At 53.2% G+C, this 26,130-nt stretch overlaps 9 protein-coding genes and 1 non-coding gene across 10 annotated transcripts; 4 read left to right on the top strand and 6 right to left on the bottom strand.

Moving 5' to 3' along the window:
- The first annotated feature begins 221 nt into the window (after positions 1 to 221).
- Positions 222 to 325, top strand: J4E84_003717. The gene has a single exon. It is a non-coding gene; the product is annotated as a tRNA-Glu (tRNA).
- Positions 326 to 933: 608 nt separating this feature from the next.
- On the top strand, positions 934 to 1,721 carry J4E84_003716 (uncharacterized protein; the record flags this gene model as incomplete). The annotated part of the gene is made up of 2 exons (XM_049386326.1): positions 934 to 1,120; positions 1,165 to 1,721. The coding sequence occupies 2 exons, from the start codon at positions 934 to 936 to the stop codon at positions 1,719 to 1,721; spliced, it is 744 nt and encodes a 247-aa protein (XP_049246175.1).
- A 419-nt stretch (positions 1,722 to 2,140) lies between these two features.
- On the top strand, positions 2,141 to 3,010 carry J4E84_003715 (uncharacterized protein; the record flags this gene model as incomplete). Its single annotated transcript, XM_049386325.1, has 1 exon — positions 2,141 to 3,010. The coding sequence occupies one exon, from the start codon at positions 2,141 to 2,143 to the stop codon at positions 3,008 to 3,010; it is 870 nt and encodes a 289-aa protein (XP_049246174.1).
- Positions 3,011 to 5,999: 2,989 nt separating this feature from the next.
- Positions 6,000 to 8,307, bottom strand: J4E84_003714 (uncharacterized protein; the record flags this gene model as incomplete). Its single annotated transcript, XM_049386324.1, has 2 exons — positions 6,000 to 7,710; positions 7,769 to 8,307. The coding sequence occupies 2 exons, from the start codon at positions 8,305 to 8,307 to the stop codon at positions 6,000 to 6,002; spliced, it is 2,250 nt and encodes a 749-aa protein (XP_049246173.1).
- A 3,933-nt stretch (positions 8,308 to 12,240) lies between these two features.
- J4E84_003713 (uncharacterized protein) lies at positions 12,241 to 13,495 on the bottom strand (the record flags this gene model as incomplete). Its single annotated transcript, XM_049386323.1, has 2 exons — positions 12,241 to 13,381; positions 13,434 to 13,495. The coding sequence occupies 2 exons, from the start codon at positions 13,493 to 13,495 to the stop codon at positions 12,241 to 12,243; spliced, it is 1,203 nt and encodes a 400-aa protein (XP_049246172.1).
- Positions 13,496 to 14,064: 569 nt separating this feature from the next.
- J4E84_003712 (uncharacterized protein) lies at positions 14,065 to 15,986 on the bottom strand (the record flags this gene model as incomplete). Its single annotated transcript, XM_049386322.1, has 2 exons — positions 14,065 to 14,157; positions 14,205 to 15,986. 2 exons carry the CDS (start codon positions 15,984 to 15,986, stop codon positions 14,065 to 14,067), a joined length of 1,875 nt encoding a protein of 624 aa, XP_049246171.1.
- A 904-nt stretch (positions 15,987 to 16,890) lies between these two features.
- Positions 16,891 to 18,787, top strand: J4E84_003711 (uncharacterized protein; the record flags this gene model as incomplete). The annotated part of the gene is made up of 3 exons (XM_049386321.1): positions 16,891 to 17,063; positions 17,116 to 17,837; positions 17,898 to 18,787. 3 exons carry the CDS (start codon positions 16,891 to 16,893, stop codon positions 18,785 to 18,787), a joined length of 1,785 nt encoding a protein of 594 aa, XP_049246170.1.
- A 796-nt stretch (positions 18,788 to 19,583) lies between these two features.
- Positions 19,584 to 20,599, bottom strand: J4E84_003710 (uncharacterized protein; the record flags this gene model as incomplete). The annotated part of the gene is made up of 3 exons (XM_049386320.1): positions 19,584 to 19,885; positions 19,941 to 20,410; positions 20,463 to 20,599. 3 exons carry the CDS (start codon positions 20,597 to 20,599, stop codon positions 19,584 to 19,586), a joined length of 909 nt encoding a protein of 302 aa, XP_049246169.1.
- Positions 20,600 to 21,036: 437 nt separating this feature from the next.
- On the bottom strand, positions 21,037 to 22,423 carry J4E84_003709 (uncharacterized protein; the record flags this gene model as incomplete). Its single annotated transcript, XM_049386319.1, has 2 exons — positions 21,037 to 21,251; positions 21,304 to 22,423. The coding sequence occupies 2 exons, from the start codon at positions 22,421 to 22,423 to the stop codon at positions 21,037 to 21,039; spliced, it is 1,335 nt and encodes a 444-aa protein (XP_049246168.1).
- A 1,674-nt stretch (positions 22,424 to 24,097) lies between these two features.
- J4E84_003708 (uncharacterized protein) lies at positions 24,098 to 25,678 on the bottom strand (the record flags this gene model as incomplete). Its single annotated transcript, XM_049386318.1, has 2 exons — positions 24,098 to 24,287; positions 24,342 to 25,678. The coding sequence occupies 2 exons, from the start codon at positions 25,676 to 25,678 to the stop codon at positions 24,098 to 24,100; spliced, it is 1,527 nt and encodes a 508-aa protein (XP_049246167.1).
- Positions 25,679 to 26,130: the final 452 nt, after the last annotated feature.

Raw genomic sequence — 26,130 nt, 5'->3', positions numbered from 1 at the left:
TTTTGGGCTGTCCACTGCGCTGCTGCTTCATAACGACGTAATGAATGATGACCAGTTTTTCTCTAGCCCATACGATAATGACTCAACGATGGATGACTTGCTGTCTAGCTCGTGTCGGTCTGCAAACTTTTCGTGTCCGGCAAACTTCAACCCCCTCAATTTTCGTCGGAAAAGCTTTGCTAAAGATATATATGGCTAATTGTCTCCTCATTCCATCAATTTCCGATATGGTCTAGTGGCTAGGATTTGCCGCTCTCATCGCAGAGTAAGCTCGCTGTTGCAGCGCAGTGCCGGCAAGGCCCGGGTTCGATTCCCGGTGTCGGAATGTTTCTTTTTGCCATTTGCAATATATCTTTCTTTTTGCCCAACGATGCAGACACCCCTCACGGGCGTGGGCTTTATTTTTCCAACTGTTGTGACACGAGTGCGGCTTGTCAGAGTCGGTTGTTGATGCGTCACAACCCCAACCTCGCACCCTTCATCACCACACTCTTTTGCTCCCACCGCCTCATGCCAAAAAGAAACCAATAGGTTACCCGAGACTCTACGCTGGCTGGAAAAAGAAGGCAACAACATTTTAGACCGATGTAGACACCTCTAGGGCTGGGTCTGGTCTTTCCTTGGATAGAGTGCTACTATGCTACCGTAACATCTTTGTCATTATGAGTCGGTCACAGTTCAGCCACGCGCGCCCCTGGGCTTAGGAAGCAACAATCCAAGTAGCGCGTCTCGCCGCCTCTCGTATTTGCTGATGCATCATCACCAACGCCAGGCACACCGCGGCCGCGATTCGTCGCCTAACATTGATTGCAAGGCATGGTGGCGTTGGTAACACCACGAAGTATTGATTTCGACAGGTAGAGAATGTATAACTTCAGGCCCAGTCCACCGTGACAGCGGTGCATCTGCATCAGCCGTCGCCAGTCACCCAACATGCGTCCCTCCAGCTACATCCCGCTCCTCGCCGGCGCTGCCATTGCGCAAGAGTCCGCGACGATCCTCAACTTCTTCCAATTCGACAGCACCCTCACCGTGCTCGGTTCAGATGCGAGCGCAACAACCTACGAGAACAGCTGTCCTTCAGATGGAGTCGGCGTGTCAGTCGTGCCGTCTGATCTTCGTACGTCATGCACCTGTTGCGAGAGATTGCACTAACACGGCCAGTATCGATTACAGACGACCCCTCCGAGACTCCCTTACCTACACCCGCGCCTCGCATGCGTCGCCAGGACGATGATTCCAACGAGGACTACTCCTTCTGCGAGCCGTATACCATTCTACAAGGCCCCGAGACGTACGAGATGCACCTCACGGACCCGACTCCAGGCGCGTGGACAATGGATATGGCCTGCAGCTGGCAGGGCGCAATGTCAACGGCAGACTTGACCTGCGACGTCACCCAGAGCGGATACGTCCCGGACCAGGCCGACCAGATCGCGTCCACGAGCGTCTTGTCGCAGAGCGAGATACAGGAGATGGAGGCGTACCAGATGGTTGTATTAGTCACCGCAACTGGTGCGTCTTCTCCAGGATCAGCCTCAGCGACTGGAGGGCCATCACCTACTGGCTCGGCATCAGGAACAGGAGCGACATCGCCTTCGAGGTCTCAATCTGGTGCCGCTTCAACGCCGAGTACTGGCTTGGCACCTGCTGGATCTATCCCGACTGCGATGGCGATGATGGGTGCTGTGGGCATTTTTGCGGCAGCAGTAGCTCTGTGAGATGTCGCATCAGAGCGCCTGGTAAGTAACAGCATCTTCGTCATCGTGTCTTCTATGATTCGTGTAATTTGAATTGCATCCTATTTCCAACTACGTCCTCATACATTCATCGGGTGATCTTTCCATTTTCATTTGCGCGTCCGTAGCTTCGTACTGTACATGCCCGAGGCGGATGCGGAAGCAGCGGGCAATCCGGTCGCGCTCGCACGTGGACACGCGTCGTACAACACGCGACTCGCAGCGACAGTCACCCATGGTTGAACCCCACATTCAAACAGCACACTCGTTTGCTGGCTGTACATATTAACGTCCACACCTGAGACCATCTCTTTGTCTCACTTTCTTTGTAGTACCACCATTATATGCAACCCTCGTCACATCCCCTTGGTACCCGAACACCAGCAGCTACAACGCCAAAAATGCCAGCCGCTGTATCTGAAGCGCATATCGTCACCGCAAACCCAAAGTCGCGACTCTTCAGATCGTTTACGCGACATGCCTCCGCACCCACGAGCCCATTGACACTCGAATTTCGCCTACCCAGTGAGGGAACCTTCACCACCAGCTACCAACACTCCCTCCCATCGCCAAAGTCGCCACAGACAACCTCGAGATCGAAGCAAGGTCTACTAAGTGAACTATCATGGGCGCAATCACTTACAGCTCGCCTCCGTCGTGACCGGGACAACTGGCGCTCGCTCGCTCTGGAGCAGGAACAGGACCTCAAGGCCGCCCATCAGGACCTTGAGCACCAAACTTGCGTTATCTCTGAGATCGAGCAGGAAAACGCCAATCTCCGATTCCGCCATGAAGAGGATAGGACAGCTGGCGGGCAACTCTACTCGCGCTTCCAGGTCCTCGTCTCCGCGCACGACAAGCTTGTCGATCAGCTTAACGATGCCATGCGTACCATCGCCCGTCTTAAGAAGAGCGACCGTACCAAGGACAAGGTGCAGCAGCGCAATCTGAGCTTGAAGGCCACGCTGCATAGGTACACATCTCAGGGCACCTCGGCCACTACACAAGCCGCCGCAGACACCGAGTCTACGCTGAGAGAAGCACTGGCGTTGGCTAATGAGCGTATTGAAGAGCTTGAGACCAAGGGCGAGGCCATGCTTGACGCATTAGACAAGCGCAACGATAGCTGTGGCAGTGACGAGGAAGAAGAGATGGGAGATAGAAACGTTGAAGCAGACCTGCTGGAGGCCGAGGTTGCATTCCGCGGTGTTATCGAGGATGAGTCTATCAAAGAGCAGAAAGTGCTTTGGCTGGACTTGTTGGATGATTGAGGAAATGTGAAGGTAAGAGCATGAGCACATGTATTCAATGACTGGTACACGGCAACGCAGATCCAGTCGCTTTGGATTGTCAACCTAGTACAGAAGACGGCTATGGTATCCTTGGCCCTCAGGGTTGTTCGCCTGCGGGGGACTGGATGCATACATCGCATCACCACCAGAGGTGTACCATCAGGCCAAGGTTGACGCTTTTGTCGAACGGCCTCACGCGTATCCCACCCAGACGATCATCACGCACGTCGTAAGAAAGCGCAGTCTGTACGGTAAATGAGATAGGAAGCAGCGCACGTGGGATGATGAGAAGCGGCGATTCTTTTACGTAGTATCACGTAGACGAGGTCATTCGCTACGTATCAAGTGCAATAACCAAGTCATGTCTTGACCTGCTGACAATTCACTTCTTCCAAGCCACACGCTGAGTGTGCGCCTCTCGCTTGGCCACGGTCATCCCGACTCGTATCTCGCATTCACAGCCGGGTTGGAGGGCCGAACATCCTCAGCCTCGCGACTTTCGTCACCGAGAAAATTGATATGTATCGCTGTCATATCAACTCAAGTTGTAGGTGTCTGACATTAGTTGAATCATCCCTTTTCTGTCGACCAACTCCACTTCAGTACTATCTCGCTATGACATCGCCCCTTCCTACTGCAAGCTCTGGTATGAGGAGTTCATCCTGCCCTATGATACAACCACTACACAACTGACTTTTAAGAAGCACAATCCGAAGGCACAACCTTAACACCTCGTCGTGCCGTGCTCACGTCGCAAGAAGCAGGCGTAGACACGGACGCCGATGCAGCCACACTTGTCAACAAGCCTAGGAGCACGCCAGGAACATCGGATCGGGCAAAGTTTGTTGAATCGCTGTTGCTCAGTCTGTGTTTGATCATGTAGACTAGCTGTAGGGCAAATAAGGAGTAGACATGGTGCTTGCGTTGGACTTGGATATGAAGCCTGTATGATAGAAAGGAGTGGTGAGGAGGACTTTGACATGGCTACTACATGATACTATGGGTGAACAGATGGTTCATGATAAAGCGGCGAGATATGCGACGGTGTTGATCCACGTCTGAGACTGTTCAATTCTGCGGGGATTTGACAATGACATGCCTTTTCCTTGCAGCAGCTGAACAGTATCATAATCCGCGTATTCATCATATACCCTTACTCAGATCGAGAGGACTTGTTCAGAATCCCACGTCGCGGGAAGCTCCCATTGGTATCTCATGCGTCTTCTATTTTTTCAACGTAGAAATGTTTACTCTTGATCTTGATTTCCAGATAGGCCGACATCAAGACGTATACATGATAATTTTGGTACAGATCATTGTACTCTAATACACCCGTTTGCAAGCTTTCCATACACTCCAACGCCCTGAAAACACCTAGATGATATCCAGAAATCATGACCAACGCCGGATGTTGTTTGTGATGTCTCTTAGATTATCATCGTAACGATAAACGTGTGCATACAATGCTCACACTAGTACCGCGGCTCACTCGGCGTATATTGCTGATGTTCAGCATAACGTGGCTCCTCCATCTCATGCATGGAACGCTCTTCCCGCTCACGTGTACGATCTTCGGAGCGATGAGAGCGGTGTTGACGCTCCTTTCGGGGGGATCGCGGAGTACGCTGAGTCTCCCATAGTGACTCGCCGTGATGCCTAGAGTGGCTGCGTTGAGAGTGTCGTCGCTCAGACTGGAAATATGCTTGTTCGGCGGCTTGAACTGGCGCTTCTTTCGGGCGCTCGACTCTGCTTTGAACGACTTCCTCTTCGTCGAATGCGGGGCGACGGGTATGCTGCTGCGTCGTTGACTTTGGCTTTCCTGCACTTTTCCACTGGCGGAATTCTTTGATGCAGATTCCTGCGACGATGATCTCAGAATTGCTGTCATTTGTTAGTCTACGAGTCAATGAGAGGAGCTACCCAACTCACACGATGACGATGGCGATGATGACTACGACCCAACTCAGACCGCATGTTGGCCCTTTGCAATAGCTGAGATTGGTTTGAAACATCAACCCCGCAACGACACTCCAGAACACAACCTCAATACAGCTGATTATGGCATGCGCTTTGTAACTGTGCCAACGTTGGAAACGTGGACTATGCTCCGAAAGTATGAGGTATATGAGTAGGATGAGGGATTTGGCACCCTAGGTACAAGGATTAGTAACCAGATCGATACTCAGTGGTATAGCCAGATCAGGAAGTTTCCACATACCATGCCCAATGCATATGTGCTTGCTCGTGTGCGCGGAATATTGGTAATGAACAAACGAGGAAGCGTAAGGGCGATGGCGAGAATAACGAGAACGACTTGAGCGATATGAATAGGGAACTTGAAGCGACTGCTAAAGACGGGCTTATCAAGGAGATTGAAAACTCCCATGTTGAAGTTGTGAAGAAGATGGTGTTGATTTCGTCAATGTCTCGTACAAGTCGTATCGTAGTTCGGTCGTGGTTTTGATCGTAGTGGTCGGCGTCAAGACTTAATCTTCGTTGTTGTGAGACGGTACAATGAAGTACGTCAAGCATAATATACATTTTCTGCTTGTTAGTACCTGCATCAACGCGTACGTCTGTATGCTCCGCCGTCTCGTACGCGTTGTTACATTTCTTCTTGGCAATGTCAAAGTCCGAGTACGGTGCGATACGAGTGCGAGTGCGGGTACGAGCAAGAGATGTGATTGGTGCGGACCTGCCAAGCCACGTGCTTTCAGCCCTACCAGTCCTAAACTCACTCTTCGACTGACCAGGTTAGACTTGCGAGTAGTTGCGGACGAAACAAGAAGCAGCTTCTATCGTTCTCAACTCATGGTAGACCCTGTGGTTGTAATCTTGGTTGAGATACGGAAGAGTAAACATTCGAAGCCAGTTATCACATTGGTCAGGATATCCAGTCATGTTTAGTTGAACTCGCTCTCGCATTTGGGGTATATTCTCAAGATTACATCGTCCTCGTCGGCGGCGATTAATTCGGCCCCGTCGGTTGCGGCCCATGCACATGAGGGTTTCCAGGCATATTCGGAACGCCCTCAGGACCGATCATCGTCCCAATATCCGCCCAATTCCACTCATGGATGTTGTTGATGGTAAAGTCCATAAACTGCATCTGCGTCGTTCTATCAAACCGGGCATTAGGATGCATTGAGGGCGCCATGTAGGCCTGGTCTGGGTATATACGACCTGGCATAGGATCCGCATACATATATGTGCCCACGCCCGGTGGTGACTGATGGTACATGTGCGGTACTGCGTCTGGCTGCGACAGTTGTTGCGCTGGGATCGAGCTTTGCGGTCCGGTGTCATGGGTCTCCATTTCCGGTTCCGCAAATCTGACGGGCGAAGCTAGGGAGTCGGCCATGGAATGCAACTCTGGGACGAGGGAAGCGAACTTCTCAATAGTACCAGGCATGAATGGATTTCGCCTATGTCGCTGTGCCAGATCTGCGAGCTGAGACAACAAAATCCTGGACTCGGACATGTCCGTACCACCCAGCTTATTCAAGCATACCAGATCAAGGACCAGTACCGAGCTCGATGCAAGCGTGTACCAAATGTCACACGAGTAGACGGCATCGAACTTGCCTAAAGATTCGAGTCTCAGTAATATGTTAGCCAGAGATCGGCCAGACTCTGAGCAAGCTTCTGCCATGGCTGTGAGAGCAGAGTTTGTGGAGTCTTGGCCAGTTTTGGTCAGGGTAGAAGCGCGGGCAAGCAGGGCTGAGCGGCACAGGACAATGATGGTATAATGGTATACACAGTGCATCAGCATCAGGGCTCGTTGCATGGGCGAGGCTTCTATGGCTTCGTATTGGAGATGCCGGGGCAACTGCTCCTTCCATCGGACTAGATCCCGGAGCACGCCGGCGGCGGGTGATAAAGGGCCAACGTAGGATTCATCGCTGGCGTTGGACTTGACAGTCTTGGGCGCGCGACATGTCAGGCCCAGCAGTATGAACAGGCGCGTTGAGCATGCGAAGAACTCTGGAGGGCCGCCGATAATCTTCTCGTTAGGGGCGCTCGTCTTTGCGCCAGGATTCTCAATGGCACTCGGCCGGTCGTAGGAGGATACCTGCATTGTCTCGAAAGCGTACAGCGTCCACCACAGTATCTTGCGCGACTCCCTGGCCAGCGGTGTTTGGCCGGCGTTCACTTTGTCCTGGTGCAGTCCGATGGCGTGCGCTATGCGAACGGCAGCACCAGTCAGGTTCCAGCAGGCGTCCCGGTGGTTCGTGTTGTGGAGGTGTATCGCAGCCAGTAGCAGGGCCTGTATGGCTGTGATGCTCGAGGTAAAGATGACAACAGGAAGGAGCGTCTGCGTCCTCTGCCACCACAGCCGCTCCTGGTCTTCTGGAAAGGGAATGCGCGCCACCCGTCGACCGAGCAGCAGCACACACGTAAAGGTGCACAGCCATGCCGGGTCTGCACTCCTGGGGTTGGCCAGCCACGCGTCGTAGGCCTCGCGGAACGAGGGCTCATGCAGGACGGGGAAGTCCGGGTGTATGTGTTCGAAGAAGGCGCGTATCAGCAGTTCGAGATTCGGGCGCTCGCTGGGGTTCAGGTGGCGGCCGTGGACCGCGACGGAGTTGTGGGCGGTCGGGGCGGCGGTCGGGCCTGGCAGGCTGCGCTGGTCGTCGCTGCCGGTGGGCGACGATGCCTGGGCTGCGTTCTTGCCAAAACTAGAGGTGGAGCAGTCAGTCGATGTCGCCAGAGGCTTCATGCAGGGGCGTTACTGACAGTACAAACTCGCGTAGGGCGCCGCGTCCCACGAGCGTGCGCAGCTTGATGTGGAACGACAGCGAGCTGCCCGGCCCAATGTACTGCACCTGGCCCTGCTGGTCGGGCAGCAGCGACACCGTGTCGTCGCCTTCACCCTCGCCGCTGTCGTCCTGGTCGCCCTGCGCGTCGTGGGCCGCCGCGTCTGGCAGCGGGATGCCGTGCGACGTCGCGAGCTGGCGCAGAGCCTCGGTACTCGAGACGTCGGCTTCCGGCAGCAGCCCCTTCACCAGCGCCTCGAGCAGCGCCAGACGGGTGCCCAGCCCCTCGACGCTGCCATACAGGCGCTTCTTGCGCGGCTGCGTCGTCAGGCACTCGATGTTGTGCACGATGCAGTAGCGACACGCCTCCTGGCCGGGCTCCTTGCGGCACTTCTGCTTGCGCGACTTGCACTTGTCGCAGCTCGTCTCGGTGCGCTTCCGCTTGTCCAGCGGCACGCGGCGCGAGCTGCTTGCACTTGCATGGCTGCTACTCGTGGGTGCGGGTGTGGAGGCCGACATGGGCGTGGACGGGTAGGTGCGGCGGATTTCAGGGCGCAGGGAGAAGAAGCATGGCGCACATGTCGCGAGAGCGCTGCGAACGCATTGAGACGCTCTTGTGCCGGTGGAAGATGCGACTGCAACTTTACGATGATGATGCAGGGGACTCCGATCTTGCCTGCGCTATCGCGGTCTCCGGTCCATCGGTAATTGAGGCTGCCGTCTCCTCTCTGGTGGGCCTAACCGGCGAGCTGCCTTGACCATTTCTTCAACCGGACACCACAGGCACGTCCTCTTCCAAATCATCGAATCCGTCCGTCGTCGCCCCACCGCAATCGATGGCTGAATACCCATCGAGCGGGAACCATTTCAAGCTGAATGCTGGTCCTGGTCATGGCACCCCCTCATCGGTGCCTGTACCAGGTACGCTTGATGCGGCTAACAGACGGACAGCAGCCGCCGAATACAACCAAGCATATCTCGGCCGTGCTAGAGTACCCCTCGAGATATGGCTAAAGACTCCCATCCTCCCTGAACAAGATTGACCAGAGCAGGGCTGCTTGATCTGGTAGGCACGAAGTCGAAAGAAAGACTGAGCCGGTCACTGTCCGGTTGTGATTGGTTCAAGCGTGCGGCAGCTGGCTCACCTTCCCTCATGGGGTTGTGCAGGCACTTCCGATTACTCCACAAGCATGACTCGGCAGCGTGACCCGGTGCGGCCAAATGCCATAGCCACTGAATCGAGTTAGCAAAGATCCAGCGTTCCAGACATCGCGAGACCCACATGGCACCCATGCCGAAGATGACTAGAACGACCGCATTTTGTCGCAATCCTGTGCTCCACTGCCCTATCGCCTGTGCCGGTACCACAAACGCTTCCACCTCACCAACACCGCGCAGGAACCACGGCCATGTTCAGCATATTGGGATCCACCCCCTTCACCACCGTGTCTCCACTTTCTCTTCTGTAGAAATGCATACCACAAGCACGGCTGTGTACATCATCGCCGTTAGCGATCAAGGATCCAACGGCGACGCAGATAACAGCACCGCGGAGCGTCATCGTGAAGTCTTCTTGACCTCTAGAGAAGTAACCCTCCTGGCTAGTCCGCTAGTCGCCGGATAGCAGACAGGCCTTATATCACCGATCCAGATGGTATCTACCAACACTGCAAGAGAGTAATTCCGCATGTCGTGGCAGTAGGCGAGTTACGAAAAAGGTCCCCACGCTGGCACAGACTTCCCCGTACGCGTTAGCATAGGCGCGAATGAGCACGAAAGGTAAGACGAAGGATTGTTGTCGTGGTGCCTGCGATCGTGGTGGCAATGACGTCAGACCCCAAAGAAGCCACTGCCGAACCTGGTGGTTGTACGCGAACAACAGGCAGGTTAAAAGATATCAGGCCTCGAAGGATATATAACGGGTATTTGGCTGACATGTGCAGTATAGACATCCTTCTTATATCTCTACGTCATCGCTATAGCACCGCCTCTTCCAGTCTTGCACACTGACCTCACTGGACTCCCTGCCAGGCGATGTGTCGTCGCGTACGGATGTCCCTTTCGCGGATCATCCATCAAACCATGGTGCAGCCTCTTCCCAGCTTGCATCCTGCAGACTCAAACTCCTAGCGCTTTGACATACTCTGGAAAGTCGTGAGCGATCACAATGCCGATGAATGTACCGTCAAACCCTCACACAGCCTGCAAGCTGAATTCCACGGCGTTGACGCGAGAAGGGTGTGGCGCTGCTGAATGGGAATATTTGTGTTCGAGCTTCCATGGGCTGAAGTTGATCTCGTTTGCTCGACAAGCGAGTCTACCACGCCTCAATCGTGCATTGGCGCCATCACTGGTTATGCACGATGGATTGCGCTCATTGCGGGCCGAGGCGCGCTCTTGGCTCGATCTCTAATTCCGATCTCAGGAGCCCTATACAATTAAGATGCTATAGCGGCGACGATTCGTAACGAGATCTAGAGCGCATTTTGGTCCTTTGGAACTGGACAGCCAGACCGCAACAGCACGACCTGGTCAGTTGCGCCGCAGAGTTCGTCGTCCTCGTCACTCTCCGTGGTCTGAGCAACTAGAATCCGTCGACTGTGGGCATGCTGAATACGGTGCACGGCATGGCAGGTGGTCTACAAGTAGCCAGCGCCAAAGATATGTATCTAGATGCCCGTCACGTCCTTTCTCAGCCGCCTGGTGGTAATGACACAATAATCACAGTATCGACGCGACGCATCTCTGCCAATTCTTTAGCCGATGCTCTTTGTAGTCTCTGCCAACAGCTTGTCAGAACACTCAAACACAACATAATCACACTTTCAAGTCTTCAGTGTACCTCCTAACCTTGTCGCTCCCCGTATCCCGAAAAGTATTACTTCGAGGTATCGCCAGACCTGAAGATGGCAAAATCAAGCCCTTCAGCGAACACAGAACGAGATATGGTCGGACGCTGAGACTTTCAAATCCAAACTACACGTCGTTTTCTCAACACCGTCGCGTACATGCACGCTCATGCATGTCCATCGGCAGCTGCACATCTTGTACGACCATCCCACGCACACCCTCGTCAAACAACCCATTCCTCCAGCAAATTCACATGGGCGTTTTGCATCGAGAATGAAAGCAGCAGTAGTTCAATGCTGTCTAAAGAATCATGAATTGGATATATAAACGCAATAATCGTCGACAAACTTCGACCCAGCCGGTGCCGTTATTCTGCTTAGCTCAATCAACCATCCCCGACCCCTCGATGCTTCCGATCATCTTCTCTCGGTCGGACGTTCGAATCGCGCCATCTCTACACCTACGAAAATCAAGGGGAAAATTCGACATCGAGAGCAATAGCTAAGCACACGAACCTGCTGCGCGCCCTTATACCAATCAACCCCTGCATCCGGAAGACAGCCACAAAGGATTCGTGGATGGCCAGATGAAAGTTGTGCCTCAGGCAGAAGCCGCAAGCTCGTCAACCGGACAATTCAGGCCGGTCGGGAGTCGACTGCCTCACCGATAAAAGATACCCAACGGCTCAACAGAGGAGACCAGCCCCCAACCCTGAGGCCGTACTTGGATCCCAACACCCATGTCAACGAGATGAACATCAAAGCCAGGATCAAGGCTTGATGTGCACTCAATAGCATAACAACAAGACGCTGCAACACTGTGTTGCAAGCTTTGCGACGAGCACCACATCCCTCAAAGTAACCAAGTCATCAAGAGTTTGCGGAAGAGATCAAATTTGGGCAGACAGTGTGGCAATGGATGGATTCTCGCTCATTATCGTATGAACCGGACTATTATAGCGCCGCTATCCAACCCACCATCCATATGTCCATCTCCGAGATAACTCAAGCATCCCGACAGGTTAGCTACTACATACACGACGCCGATACATGCGGTTGCTCTTGGGAAAGTCCTACGACGATGCTTCAATTGCTTCTTCGATTCAAGAGCTATGAGCCTTCGCACCCGTTCGTGTCGGCTCTACCATCTCTGCTGAATCCAAAGGAGCGATCGTAAGGGCGGTAACACTGTTGATCAAGCGGATGACGACAACCCGGGAATAGCACGCTCACCTCTGCGCCTAGTCTGAGGTACGCGGAGAGGGTCACTGTGGAGGCCTCGACTGTCTTGCACTTCGTCCAGGATAGCACCACTCGGTATCCACTGTTTGACGTATCTTTTTGGTATATCCTCCTATATGTTCGCTCCTACGCCGCTTTCTTCGCTATGGCGGTCGACTTTCACTCAATGAACCCTTTGACTATTGTCGTGATTGTTCTCGAGTTCACACGTTTCTTTGCGGCGCGCTCTATCACGAAGAAGTCTTGACAGCTGGCAAAGAGCACATGAATCGGCGAAAGTAGGTCAGGGTCAGTGACTGCCCGACATCTATTACATTTCTTTCATAGCATACTTCTCCAGCCATCACTCATAGAGCTAGACCTACAACTGCGTAGGGTAGTCCAGAGTCTCAATCTTCTCCGGGTACACAAGCCCACCCTGCTTCCGCACCTCATCCATAACCTCCATAATCAACACACTCTCGTCAAGGCCAAGGAAGCGACCCTCTTTCCTGCCGTTGATAATAGCATCTGCCGCCTCGTCGGCTTCCCAGAACATGCCTTGGCCCTCGCCTTCTGATTGCAGTGAGCCACCGAAGCCATTGTACCAACCGCTTCCCTTACCTGGGCCCGGAATGGGGAATTCTTTCGACTCAACCTTGCCATCTGAATCGATGATCTTGGTGGAAAGGGGACGGAAAGAGTGCCCGAAGACTTGGATCTCGCCCTTGGGGCCTTGGATGCGGACGAAGGGTTGGTCCATGTTGCCTCCGGGCGCTGTGGCGACGCGAAGCGAGGTTGTCGCTACGGCGTGAACCTCGCCGCCTTGCTCTTTTGAACGGGGGAATTGCAGGATCACGGTGCTGTGCTCGTCGGCCTTGCCAGTTGGCTCGTAGTTCTTGACAAAAGCCTGGAGCTTGGGTGCCTGGCGCGAGTTCTCGGGCTGGGTGTGGTAGATGGTCTGGAAGACCCAGGTAAGGGCATAGATACCGAGATCAAGTAGGGCGCCACCGGCCAGGTCCGGGTTGACCATGCGGTGCTTGCCATCTGGGAAATTGTTCTCGGGGTCGAGCGCCATGCTGTTGTCCGAGATAACGCGTGTGATGGGTCCGATGCGACCAGAAGTGATTTGCTCGCGGACGTAGATGGAGATCGGGAAGTAGCGCGTCCATACAGCCTCCATCAAGAAGAGGTTCTTGGACCTTGCGACCTCGGCCAGCTTGCGCGCCTGGGCGGCATTGACAGTAAACGCCTTCTCGCATAGCACGTTCTTGCCGGCCTCCAAGCAGAGCATAGCATTCTGGTAGTGGTGCGAGTGTGGTGTGGCAATGTATACGACGTCGATGTCCGGGTTCTTTACGAACTCCTCGTAGGAGCCATATGCCTTCGCGTCGGAGGGTGCGCCGACCTCCTTCAAGAAGTCTTTGGCACGCGATTCGGAGGACGAGGAGGCGGCTGCGACGACCGTGTGCTTTAGGTGCTTGACGCCACGTGTAGTAGGGTCGCAGAGGAGATCCTTGGTACTGTCTGTCTATTAGTAAACAGCTTCCGCGGGGTGTAGCGCGGGGTAGTTACAAGGTGACGGCGATGCCTCCAGTCGCGAGGATGCCCCAGCGGACGGTCTTTGGTGACGACATGGTGTAGATAGACGTTGTCGTAGTCTCTTGGTAAGTTGAGGGTGAGATTTTGGGTTCAACGACGAGAAGCACTTGGCAGCATCAGGCGATTGACTTTGTAGCTGGAGCTGCAGAGCTCCAACGTCATGACGCCCACCGAACTTCGGGCAAAGCGCCGCATCTCAACCCCACTCTTGCCCCTCCATCGTCTTGCCGGTGCCTAAAGGAGCAGACGGCCCGCGTCGCGACATGTGGCGGACTTAAGATGCGATTGCCGTGTGTTGGGGAGTTGATGAGTAAAGAGTGGGCGTGAATGCTGGTGGACGCGTCTCGCCAGAGCCGATGCCAAGCCTCCCAACCTCCACCAGCACAACGATCAAAGCAATAATCATAGACGCAGAGACGATACCCGTGTCGAAAAGCATGTCGTGGCTGCAATCCAGCTATATTCCACGATCGCATTCAGTAGACATGCGATTAGCGCGTGTGCACAAAACCATACCGTGGGATGCTTTAATTGTATCTGAAGACGAGCTTATAGGTCTTGATGTCCATAGCAAAGCCACAGGCTGGTCGATCCATGCTGACAATTACAGCTTCGCCTTGCTACTGTTCTTCACGCTTTCATGATATCGGTCCCGCATCTCTCTTCTCAGCATCTTACCCGAGGGGGTTCTGGGAATCTGGAAAAGTCGTTAGCACCAGCAGCTCACGTTGGGTGAGTACTCACCGAATCCACAACCTCAATGCCACCAGTCAGCCACTTGTGTCGGCTCAGATGTCCCTCGATCCACTGATGCAGCTTCTTTGAGACAGTCTCTTCTCCTTGCTTCTGGCCCTCAGTGGTCAACACAATCCACGCCCGGACGAACAGAGAGCCATCGCCGCGGCCGTTATCAACACCCGCTACGCAGGCATCGCGTACCAGACCTTCTGGGTGATCGAGCAGCGTATCTTCAACCTCCGTGGCAGCGACCTGGAGACCTTTGACTTTGATCATCTCCTTCAGGCGATCGAGATAGTGGATACGGTCACGCTCGTCGCGCATCACGAGATCGCCAGTGCGTAGCCAACCAGGCTCAGTGAAAATGTCCGCAGTAGCTTTCGGGTCCCTGAAGTATCCAGGGGTGACGACTGCTCCGCGCGCCCAGAGCTCGCCCTTCTCGCCTTTGGGCACATTGTTGAGTGTCTCAGGGTCTACAACCCGAGCCTGCATACCCGGTAGCAGATAACCGATCATACCGGGTAGTGCAGGCTCCAATCCAAATATACCATGTGCAGCCGGGCTCGCGATACTGGCTGCTTCGCTCAGACCATAGCCACTTGGCACTGGCATCCCCGCACCTTGAGGCAGCTTTTTGGCCAGTTGGTATGCGACATCTGGTGGCAGATATGCAGCACCGCTCGATGCGCCGATCACAGAGCTCAGGTCGTACTTCTCAGTCAATGGGCTCTGGGCAAGTTGGCGAACTAGAGGTGGTACCAGTGGAAGATGTGTGATCTTGTACTTTTGTATGCTTTTCAAAGCGAGCTCAAGATTCCATTTCGGCAGCATGATACTCGTCTGCTTGATCATATTGACGCGAAGGATCCAGATGATCATACCGTATGAGTGGTACATTGGTATGACGCCGAGCATAGTAACGGGTGTCAACGGTTCGTCTCCTGCAAAGCGCGCGGCCTGGGTAGCAGTAATAAGCGTCTGTATTCCAGAGTGATAACCATTACTGTGTGTGATCATCATTGCCTTTGGTAGGCCCGAGGTACCTGAAGACTGGAATAAATATGCCATTCGGTTCCCCCCGAGCAGCTTCCGCGGCTGCTCCGGCAGCTTTGAACCCTCCCTTACGAGCGACTCAATCGTACGATATCCCGACACGGTATCTAGTTGAGAATTGTCGCTAAGCACGATGACTTTGTTGGGATTCAACTTGAGCTTGAGTGGTAGATTGTCGCTGTCACCAGTCCCTAGCTTGAGCGCTTCCTTCAAAACGGGGAGTAGTGTCTCATGACACATGATACTGGTAATTTGCATCTTTCTGAGCACCCACCATAGCTCATAGGGTGTACTCGCTGGACTGATGCCCCCAAATACCAGCTCCGATCGAAAGCATGCGTGCGCAACCATTGGATAATGCAGGTGATTCCGCGAGAACAGCGCTAGGATCTCGCCATCTTCCTTGTCGTCTATGGGGCCCTTGTCTAAGCCTAACGGATTTGGTCCGTCATATCGGAAGACACGCGCCAATGCACATACTCGAGCATAGAAGCTGTGGAGTGTGACGACCTCTTCTGTTACAGCATTGATGAATAAAGGGTAGTCTTCGGGCAATGGATTGTTCGGCGGAAAGCAGAGTTCGTGAATGTTGAGATTATCGGGTGTCGGTGGAAATGGTCCATATGGCGACGAAAACACAGCCTCGTCGTGGGGTCGATAGGTGTCTTTGGCAGGATCTGGAGCGTCAGGGCCTAGGTATCTGGACCAGTGAGGTTTGAAGATGCCGTATGTCATGTCGAGATTTAAACGAAAAAATTTCGCAGATTATTAATGATCTCCTGCAAGATATCGAGAGATGGGCGCGACTACACAAGAGTGTCCCGCCAACGTTGCGTTTCTGTGGCCCTTATGGGCTTCCGAGGTGTACTGCGCGCCCCGCGTTCTCTCCACATTTGATCCTGACGTCGCGTACGCGAGTAAGCCCAGAAACGCCCCATTATGGCCTTTCACGTGGGGCAATGCCGTGTGATGAACTGAAAGGGATGCTCTGATGTAGGGTGTTGGTTTCTTGAGGAATGAAATGACCGGAGACCGAAATGGCAGGCGGCGCTGCTGCGGTGGAACCACTCCCGTGGAGTCATTCCCTCTTCAACTTTCGTGACAGCAGCAGTCAACATCACAACCCTAGGCGCATACCACACAGTCCAACGATATTCCGACAACGCAGTAGCCTGTCGCGTAATGCAGTCATCTCTGGAAAGGTCCAATGTGAGCTGGCATTGGACGCGTGACTTGCTTAGCCCTGTTGCTGTCTGCAGCTGTCGGACCCAACTTCACGTCTAGCCCAAATTGGATATTGCACGTTTCAGCTGACGGCGCGCCAAATCCGAGGATTCAGCCAACGCGATATCCCTACGACTTCTTGACGCGTCTTGATCTACTCGATCAAGACTGCAGAGAGATTATGGACCGCCTGGCATATCTGTTAGCTCTCCACACCCGCATACAGGCGCGCGGGTGTACATAGCTGGAAACCTCGCGTATGTACGAGCCCCCTGATGCAACTAGAGATCGTCGCGCTTGAGTCTCAGCCTTCTCAGCCCTCAGCCCCCAACATCGCCTTGCAGCCTGCCCATCTATAAATCCATCTCGCCACCTGCTCTGGCATGGTTGCGCGTTGTCTGTGCTCATAGCGATCATGTCTACTTACTCCGACAACAGCAATGGCAAACCCTCCAAGAGAGGCACGATACCCGCACTTTGGTCTGCGAAACATATTCCGCACAGTGCAGACTTCCCTGACCCATATGAATTGATTGGAGATGCATACGAGAGGATACCAGTCGCAGACGAGTGGGAATTACCGGACCCGTAAGTTCACAGCATCGACATAGTCTTCCAGGTCAAGACTCACGTAATGCAGCAATAGCAAGAGCCGGCCGTATTTGGCGCACATCAAATCGCTGTCGACTTCGTGGAGGACTTTACGACATCTAGCGGACTGGATGCAGGTCAGCACTACCCCACTACGTTGGAATGAGATCAAAGAGCACCCGGAGGAACGCGAAACCCGTGCGAATAAGACAAACGTCACCTTCGTCGAGTATAGTCCTGCCACTGCGCCAAAAGCTGCAGCGATAAAATCACCTGCTTTGCTTCAAGAAACTCTTCAAGCTTTGTCGCATGAGCATACGAAAGAACCTCCCCTGCGCCTCTTTATAGTAGAAGACCTGTCTCGACAAGTCATTGAGCTGCTGGGAGCGCGTTTCGATATAGATCCATTGTTCTTTCGAGAGCAGATCGATGACTACGTGTGGCACAACACACGTGACCCCTGGGCGTCACCACCCAGCCTAGTCTCAAGCATGAGGCATCGGCCCTGGTTCAAGATGCGCAATATGAGGTTACGATACCACAAAACAGAAGAGGACTACTTCAACTCGAGGCTGGAAGCAAACTCTTGGAACGTACTCAGACGGCCTGATAACGATGAGAACCATTGGCATTACCAAGATGGAAAGGGAGCAGTCGTGTCCATTATGCGCACGCGTACATCCATGTGGATCGGCAAGGACAAGAAGTGTGGTAATGGAACCGTCGGAATCGTCTTGCTAGATCCAACTGTTAGCCAAGGCCGGCCACTCTGTAAGTACCAACAACATGACAGTAGCTGAGGTACTGAATTGCCTTACTGACACTGCAAAGGGTATGATCGTAGTAATTGGTTGCCAACACCCAAGATGGACACCAAAGTTTACCCCTCAATCAAGTCTTCAGTATCCTGGTTCGAAGACATTGTCCAAATGACGACTGCCTTCCCGTGGTTTGAGCGGAAAGAGGGAAATGAGATAAACGCGCAAGTTCTCGCCAAACCAACTATATACACCATCTGCGCAGAGTGGCTCATAGTGTGCGACTATGTCAGAGCTCGTCTCAGCCAGATAGAGTGGGAACTCGAGATGCCACGCCTCTTCCGCTCGAAAGGTGATGCCATTGACACTTCGCTCAAGCGTCTTCATACCTGGCGTCGGCAGATCCCAGTGTTTCGGGAGATGATAACGGAGACGTTGGAACATGCGCTTCCGGCTGCAGCGCGGCTTACTACCCCGTCTACTCAGTCCTCCGCTGCGCCCACATCACCTCTCTCCGTACGCTCGCTCTTTTCCGACAACCTGACTATAAATTACGACAATGTAGAAGGGTTCGAGGACATAGTACCTGACTTCAAACGCGTCCTTGCCGCTGTCAATGAACTGCAGGAGCGAGTCGACCGCCTGACTAGTATTGTTACATCGGAGATCTCCATCGAAGATTCGCGTCGCGGGCTCGAGGAGAACCATAACATGGCGAGGATAACATGGCTGGCGACCATCTTCATCCCGTTGACGTTTATATCTGGGCTGTATAGCATGAATGAGAGTGTTTCAGCGTTGAAGACGACGTATGGTTGGTACTTCCTAACGGCCGTGCCATTCACGTTGATCGTCATGGCAATCGGCTGGGTGGCTGGAGGCGGCAGTCTGACACCATGGAAGAAAAACACTACGAAGCAAAAGGGCATGATTGGGGGGAGAGACAACAAGAAAGCCAGGTGACTCAGGGGTAGCGCACTCTGCTCTGTCCCAATGTCTTAGGCGGCAGACTTCTCTACGTTTGTCTGTCAGACGACGTACTAATGTAGTATTCCCAACAGCTCCGACCCGGGACCACCACCAAGGCTTCTTTGGCTACCATTTCCTCTCGGCTACAACGTGAATCTGAAACTAGGGTGCTGATGGCCAAGTCTATCCGCATCCGCTCGTAGCAGTCTATCATCCCGTTCACCTCTCTCTCTCTCTCTGTTCTCCCAGCCTAGGTACCAGCACTGTATGGCGGCGAGTACGATCGTTACTACCAATGCACCAAGGCTTACAGAATGGCCTAGAACATATTTCGGCGCATCGCGCTGAAGATAGATAAACGTGCCTATGAAGGCGGAGCAATTGGCAATGGAAATTACCATACCAATTCCGACTGCGCGGACATAGTGAGGCGCAAGATTGTTGGATGCCCATCCCTGATGACGGATGAGTAAAGTAATCATTTCGTATCGCAAGCGAAGCTTACCATGAGCATGGGCGAACCCTGAAAGACACCAATCGCGACCAGGAACGTCCCGGCGTACCGCACGGCATTCGTCGTCGCCACTATCAACATAACGTAACCGCATATCCCTATCACGCAACCTCCTATGATGAAATAACCACGATTCTTCAACTTGTCGGAGGCGTACGCCGTACCAATTACCGTGATGAAAGCAGCCATGTTAGGTGGTACCGTAAAGAGCTGCGCGGTGGTGCTTTGATAGCCCATGCCGGCAATGATACTAGGAAGGAACAGCGAAAAGCTCTATTAAGCTTTAGCATAGTCTCCGGCATTTGAGACCCGGAAAAATCTTACATAGAGCGGAACCAACAAGAAGAACCAGATGAAAGCAGAAAGGTACGTCTGCGGGGCTTTGAGTGCCATCTTGACCCAATACCAACTGAACTTCTCATCGTCGACATCAACTTCGGTGGATCCTCCTGCATCAAGCCTCATGCGTCGCAATGCCCACTCCTTCTCTTCATCACTCAAGAATCCTGCTGCGGCAGGGGTATCCGGCATGAAGAAGAAGCATACGATGCCGAACACAACAGTGATTGCGCCCTCAACTGAGATCATGTCAGCGCAACACCTCCACAACGTGAAACATTAGCGAGAACTTACTAAAGAAGATCCAGGGCCATCTTCGATACCCCCCAACCTCAATGGTTGCCAGTCCCGAAGCGAGCAGTCCACCAAAAGCCCCAGATAGAGGCGCGGCGCAATAAAAGAGACCGCTTCTCAGCAGCATCTCGCCTCGCCTGTAGAACATGGCAAGGTATATGATCACGCCACCGAGAATGCCTCCTTCACATAATCCCAGCAACAGTCTACATGCCACCAGCCCAGCAAATGACTGCACGAAGCCCATGAACGTACACACTAGACCCCATGCCGTGATCAGAGCTGGTAGGTATATCCCGGCGCGCAAACGCTTGACGAGTAGGTTAGACGGTACGTCGACCAGGATGTACGGGATGTAGAAGACGAGGAGGGCGATGTTAAACCGTGTACCGGTTGTGATGGAAAGTTCATCGGACAGGCCGGCTATCCTTGCGTTGCCGATGTTGCTGCGGTCTATGAACGAGAAGAGCCTAGATCTCTCACTCAGCATGGGCTTTAGAATAGTGTGGGATGGCAAAATACCATATCCCGAACAACCAAGGCAGGATACGAATGTCAAATTTGCGATTCAGACGCTTGTCCAGGGCTGTGTCGATCGTCTCGTCCAGTGTGATCGCCTTTTCGATGCGTTCAGTGTCAGTTTCCTTAGGCTTATCCATTGTGGCTGGTCGGTAGACTTGTCACGGTACCTAGTAGGAAGGCGCTTTCACAGCAGCAACAGGAGAAGAATGCGGACAGAAAATGGAATACAGATTAACAACACCGAAGGATCTAGCTAGTGTAACGCCCACATCCAAGCAACTGTGCATCTTCCCGAACTAATGTTCATAGGCTAAAGTCTCTCCACATTGCGGGGAAGTTTCGAAGGATCACCAATGCTGCGGGGATATCTCCAAAGAGCATGCCGAGCTATGGAGAAAGGCTTGTCGACCAGTGAGCTTCTCGCCAAATGTCTTGTGCAAGGGCGATGTGGCGGATAATGTTTCCCCGAGCAGTGCGAATGAGGAGAGAAGCTGCGCGGCTGGTAAGCGAGATGTCAAGAAATGTGGCTGACGATGGCCCGACACACGTGCCGGTAGCGCGCCGTTGCCGCCACCTATTTCGTCATGAACGCCCAAAATCCTCTAGCCAGAATAATGCTCGGCAAATCAACAACACGGTAGAAAATCTCTCCAACTATAGCGACCAGCGGTGCGCAGACCAAGAAGCAGACAAAAGTGCTCAGAGAACCGTTCATGCCGGCGTCGGCCATGTGCGTGTATAACTTGATACCGGCGGTGTAGATGAGTATGGATTGGACGAGGAAGTAGCCTGGGATGTGTAAGTAATTGTTCCATGACTTTGTCGAAGAGTTGCGACTTACTAAAGCTCCTCTTGCCTAGCGAAACGAAGAAGCCTCCGCGAAGGATACCCCGGGGCAGTTCGAACGTCTCAATCAGAAGCATCGACCCAAGAATGATGAGGTAGTTGTCGACCCTCGCCATCGGCTGGTCTAGATCTACGTTCTCGTTCAAGAATCCGTCATCGTAAAGCGCGGTGTGGCCCCATAGCTCATTGTCGCGCATGTCTGGTTTTCCGGAGATGAAGGCGAACTGCAGCACAACACCGGTAAGGACCATCGCAGCGTAAAGTGGCCAGACTGGGATACCGAAGTTGCCGATCTTGAATCCCCGTTGGGACCGGGCCTTGAAGTCCATGTTGAGGACCGCATCAGCAATGATTAGGCCGGTGACGCTGTACCAGGCCCAGCTCTGTACCCAGAACGCTGCTACGATGAAAGCTAGCATAGCCTTTACTCGCCATGAGGTGCGTGTATTCGGAACAATGACCATGGTGATGTAGACGGTATAACTTTGCTGGAAGAGCACGGACACTATCCAAAGCGTACCAGATGGGAAGACATCGTTGGCGGCCTGACTAGCGTAACGCTTGTTGACCCAGAAGATCTCAAAAAGGGAGTTGAAGTAAATCAAGAAGTTCTGGATCCGCGTCGGTGCGATGGTGGAGATGTTGCCAGTAGAGGCCAAGAAGTCGGAGATGTAGTCGGTCGAGGTTGTGCTGAATGCCGCTGCTGCAAAAGAGTAGGCGATGAAAGTCGGAATCCATAGTCTGATGCCACGACGGAAGACACTCGATGCGCCGACCTCACGCGTCTTGTTGGCGAGGTAAGGTAAGCAGATAGTTCGTGCGGAGAGGAAGATGATCCATGAGTAGATCAATGCCTCGTTGGCGAAGATTACTGAAAATGACTTTCGAAGTGCGACCTGGTACGCCGGGCCATCAACATTCTTCGAGTCTGGAAGGGCGGCTGGAAGAAAGGTCTGGAAGAACACGTAGAGGAATGATTGGAATACAAACAGGCCACGAAGCCCAATGAGGTAGTTCTGGTCAGCCGACAGGGTTGTCGTTCCTTGCTCGGCCGACGATGAGGGGAATATAGCCTTGAGTTTGGATGAAAGGGTAGGCTCCATTGTTGCAGACATCTTGTTCGATACCGCGGTAAAGATGAGGATCTCGGTGATAAAGAGGAAGAGCAGCTTACAAACAAGGCAATTTACCCTCGACTTCTGATTCCACACAGACAACAAAACCAGCACGACCCTTGGCGACTACTCGCGGCAGTAGCACCACGTCCCGTACCAAAGACCCCCCGTGGGAGACCCGAGATCAGCACCTTGGCCACCAGAACGACCACGTACCTGAAGGCGACTTTTCTTTCCGTGACTAGCACAGCATCTGCCTACCGAGCACGGGAAGCGTTGAGCTTAGTTGCAACGCAAGCTTCCGAGCACAATTCAGGCGCATGCATGCCAAGGGTCAGCTATGCTTTTTGTGGCGTTCTCTACGTCCCGCTGAGCAGTTGTTCGATAAGCGTTGACCCTAGTTGAGGCTGGCAGCGGGTAACTTTGGCGGCATACAATAGTTCGCATTTCTGGCATCCGGACCACTTACACGAAGCGGGCGGCTGTTGATCGTTATCTTGATCTCGGATGTTGAAATGTCGGCCTGCCGACTTGTAACGTTGCCGTCTTCAACATACACATCCCAGACGCACGTCGTGACGTGCTCGATGAAAAGCACCCTGATCTCTCAACACCCAGGTACCGCCGGACAACGGCCTTCCTCAGAACCTTCCACGTGTGGCGCATGGGGCAGCCCTACTTGGGCATCTACACCTGTCAGTGACCGCCATGTCAACTGCGGCCGTCCGTGCACATTGATTTTCATACCGAACATCCGTGCGATAGGCCACGAAGGGTCGTGAAATCCGCACGTTTTCCAAAATCCGAGGGGCTGACTCGTGTGCTCACACCAAAAAAGGAAGGTCCGCGTTCCGGAGAGCAAAAGCCCGCTGAAACAGATCTTACTCACCGAAGATAACGCCGTGTCGAATTTTTCTAGCAAGTTTGCGGATGGTTCCGCCGGCCTACGATGCTGTGCTACCCGCCAGGTGTAGTGTGGTAGGTAGCATCCCACGCGGCCTAGGGAACGCACACTTGCGAAGTGGATCTACGCGCTAGCGAGCGCGTGTCGATCGCCCGCATAGTCGACTTGTAATGTCCCGGCCACCCCTGGTGCTGTTGATTATTTCCTTTTTCATGTCGCTAGGCCGATGCTTTCTGGCAACGCATCAGGGTGCAGGGTCCGTTTCAGTAAGGCGCTGCCCTTCGGCCCTGCTTCATGCTAGGATTTTACTTATCTCTGAGTTTACCTTCCGTGATAGACTGTGCGTGACAGATCGGAAATCGTATCGCCGACGTGAGTCGCCCGGGATAAGGCTGATGCTCTGCATTCCGCTGTGATGCCGCGCGTTATCTCATAGATCGAGTTTCACATGTTGACCACTCAGGAGCCAGGACAACAGAGTCAATCGATGGACAATGATCATTGGTAAATGAGAAGAGCGCGTCATTTCTCGAAGAACCTTATTTGCAACAACGGTCATCATGTCAAGATGTGCAGAAATAATGTGTAGTAATAGTGATTATGATGTAATTAATCGGGTATTATGTACTGATGCATGATTCATGAAAGCCTCAGCCGCCGCTAATGGCTTGCGAGCTTCATCCCGAACTAAACGAGTGCATCCAAAGCCTTGTGCCCCTTCCCTATGATATTGACAATAAAGAAAATTAAGAAGATAATATGTTATGGCCCTACTTCCTAGCAGTTGGGTTCCAGGAGCTGTACTTGACAAGCTGGCGAGCGTGGCCGTAAAGACCGATTGTGGCGTTGAGAACCAGGTAAAACGGGTACAGAACCGAGAAGAGGATGATCATCCTTCTGGAGATGTACTCGGATTTGACCTGGTTGGTGATCCAAAGAGTAGCAATCAAGCAGACAATACTGTGACACGACACCGTTAGCAAGGTACAAGATTACGTCGAGGGCTGTACGAACCTGATAATGAAAAGCCACTGTGACACGGGGTACTGGAAATAGACCAGCTTCCAGAGCTCCTCCCCGGACGTCGGGAACTTGACGATAACGAATGATGCGACTAAACACGTGTACTGTGTGACGAGATAGTACGAGGACTCGCGGATGAGTAATAGCGACAAAACACCGAAGCGGGCAGTGAAGCTGCGCTTGGCGTGCTCTTCGTGCAACGGATCCTTGACACCATTCCAAACCATCTTCATGTGTCGCATACTCGCTTGAGCCCAGCCCTGAGCCCACCGGAGACGTTGCTTCCAGAATGCGCTGAAGGTTGTGGGGGCCAGCTCGTAGGAAGTCACGTTGAGATCATGAACGGTCTTGGCACCTTTGGAGAATGCGCGAAGTGCAGAGTCGATGTCTTCAGTAAGCATTGTGTCGTCCATCTTCAGATTGCGAAGAAGCGACGTGCGCCAGTAGCCGTTGGATCCACAGAAGAGACCGAATCCCCACATAGTAGAACGGCCGGGATGAGAGACAGCGTAAATCTTGTCGAACTCGACTGCGATCATGTTGGTCATGAAGCTGTCGTCGGAGTTGAAGATGATGCAGCGGCCTTGGACGATGTCGACATCCTTCTCGGCAACGAATCGTTCAGCGGCCCATCGGGGTGAGTTGGGGTGAGGGTAGTGGTCGCAATCGTAGATGGCGATGATGTCAGATCCAGTGTCCAGCGTGAAGTAGTAGTTGAGGTTGTCTGCCTTGGAAGTCGAGTTGGGTACCTTGATGACTCTTGCATGGGGGAAGCGCAGAGGAAGTTGGTGCAGCTCAGTCTCCAATGGCTCAATTGGCTTGGGGGTGTTGTAGAGGACGACGATGCGGATCTTGTCAGAAGGGTAGTCGAGCTGTTCAAGCGCATAAAGAGCGCGGTCCATGATGATGTCCTGCTCATTGGGTAGGTAGGCGACGATGAGAAGATCCAGGATGGGTAGCTTGTGGTGTGGCGTAGGGAACAGCCACTGCTTCTCCTGCGCTTGCGTGACGATTGCTCTTGCCTCGCGGCAGGGCGTGATACTGAAGAAGGCCTCCAAGACAGTTGTGCCGGCAATGTAGAAGTTGGTGCACATGTATATGAACCAGAAGATGGCGATCAGCCCGTTGCTGCAGTACATGTAGAGGCATACCGAGAAGACGTAGTAGGAGGCGACCAGACCGAAGGGCGTCCACTCAGAGATCCAGGAAGATGTCCGTCCGATCGTCTCAGTAGCGATGGAAGGAGTTTTGGTGACCGACTTCTCGTTGGCCGTAGGAGAAGTGACCTCCCCGACCTCAATTACGCAGTCCTTCGTGGTGTCAGACATCTTGAAACGAGTGTGTGATGTGACAGTTAACGATGGAAGAGGCAGTCAAAGCGAATGGTGACTATGATGGAGGGGGTGAGACTACTGACAAGGAGCGGATACAGAACATATATTCGGCCCTTGATTGCACAATTGCTTAGTGCGTATGGTAAACACCGTAGCCGGCACGCAGCGACTGTAGAAGGGGCAAAACCGCCGAAGGGTTCATGTCGAAACCGTGATTACCGCCCGTGGGAGCTGGTCTCCATGCAAGCTTCGTGCTCAACTGAGATCAGCATTACCTAGCATCAACAGCGCCAAGTTGTGATAATGAGATTGGAGTGGGTCGGTCCTGCACGTTGGCCATGTCGACCCCGGTACCGCTCTACAGGTCGGGAATGGTGAATATGCCAAGTCACATGTCAAACCCACGTCCACAAGTCTGGCGGGCCAACCAGGTGCTTTTTACCAGT

The sequence above is a fragment of the Alternaria hordeiaustralica genome (assembly GCF_023758085.1).
Source record: "Alternaria hordeiaustralica strain BMP 2776 chromosome Unknown scaffold_5, whole genome shotgun sequence".
NCBI lineage: Eukaryota > Fungi > Ascomycota > Dothideomycetes > Pleosporales > Pleosporaceae > Alternaria > Alternaria hordeiaustralica.
The sequence above is the reverse complement of the archived record's forward strand: the minus strand, read 5'-3'. Positions and strand labels throughout refer to the sequence as shown.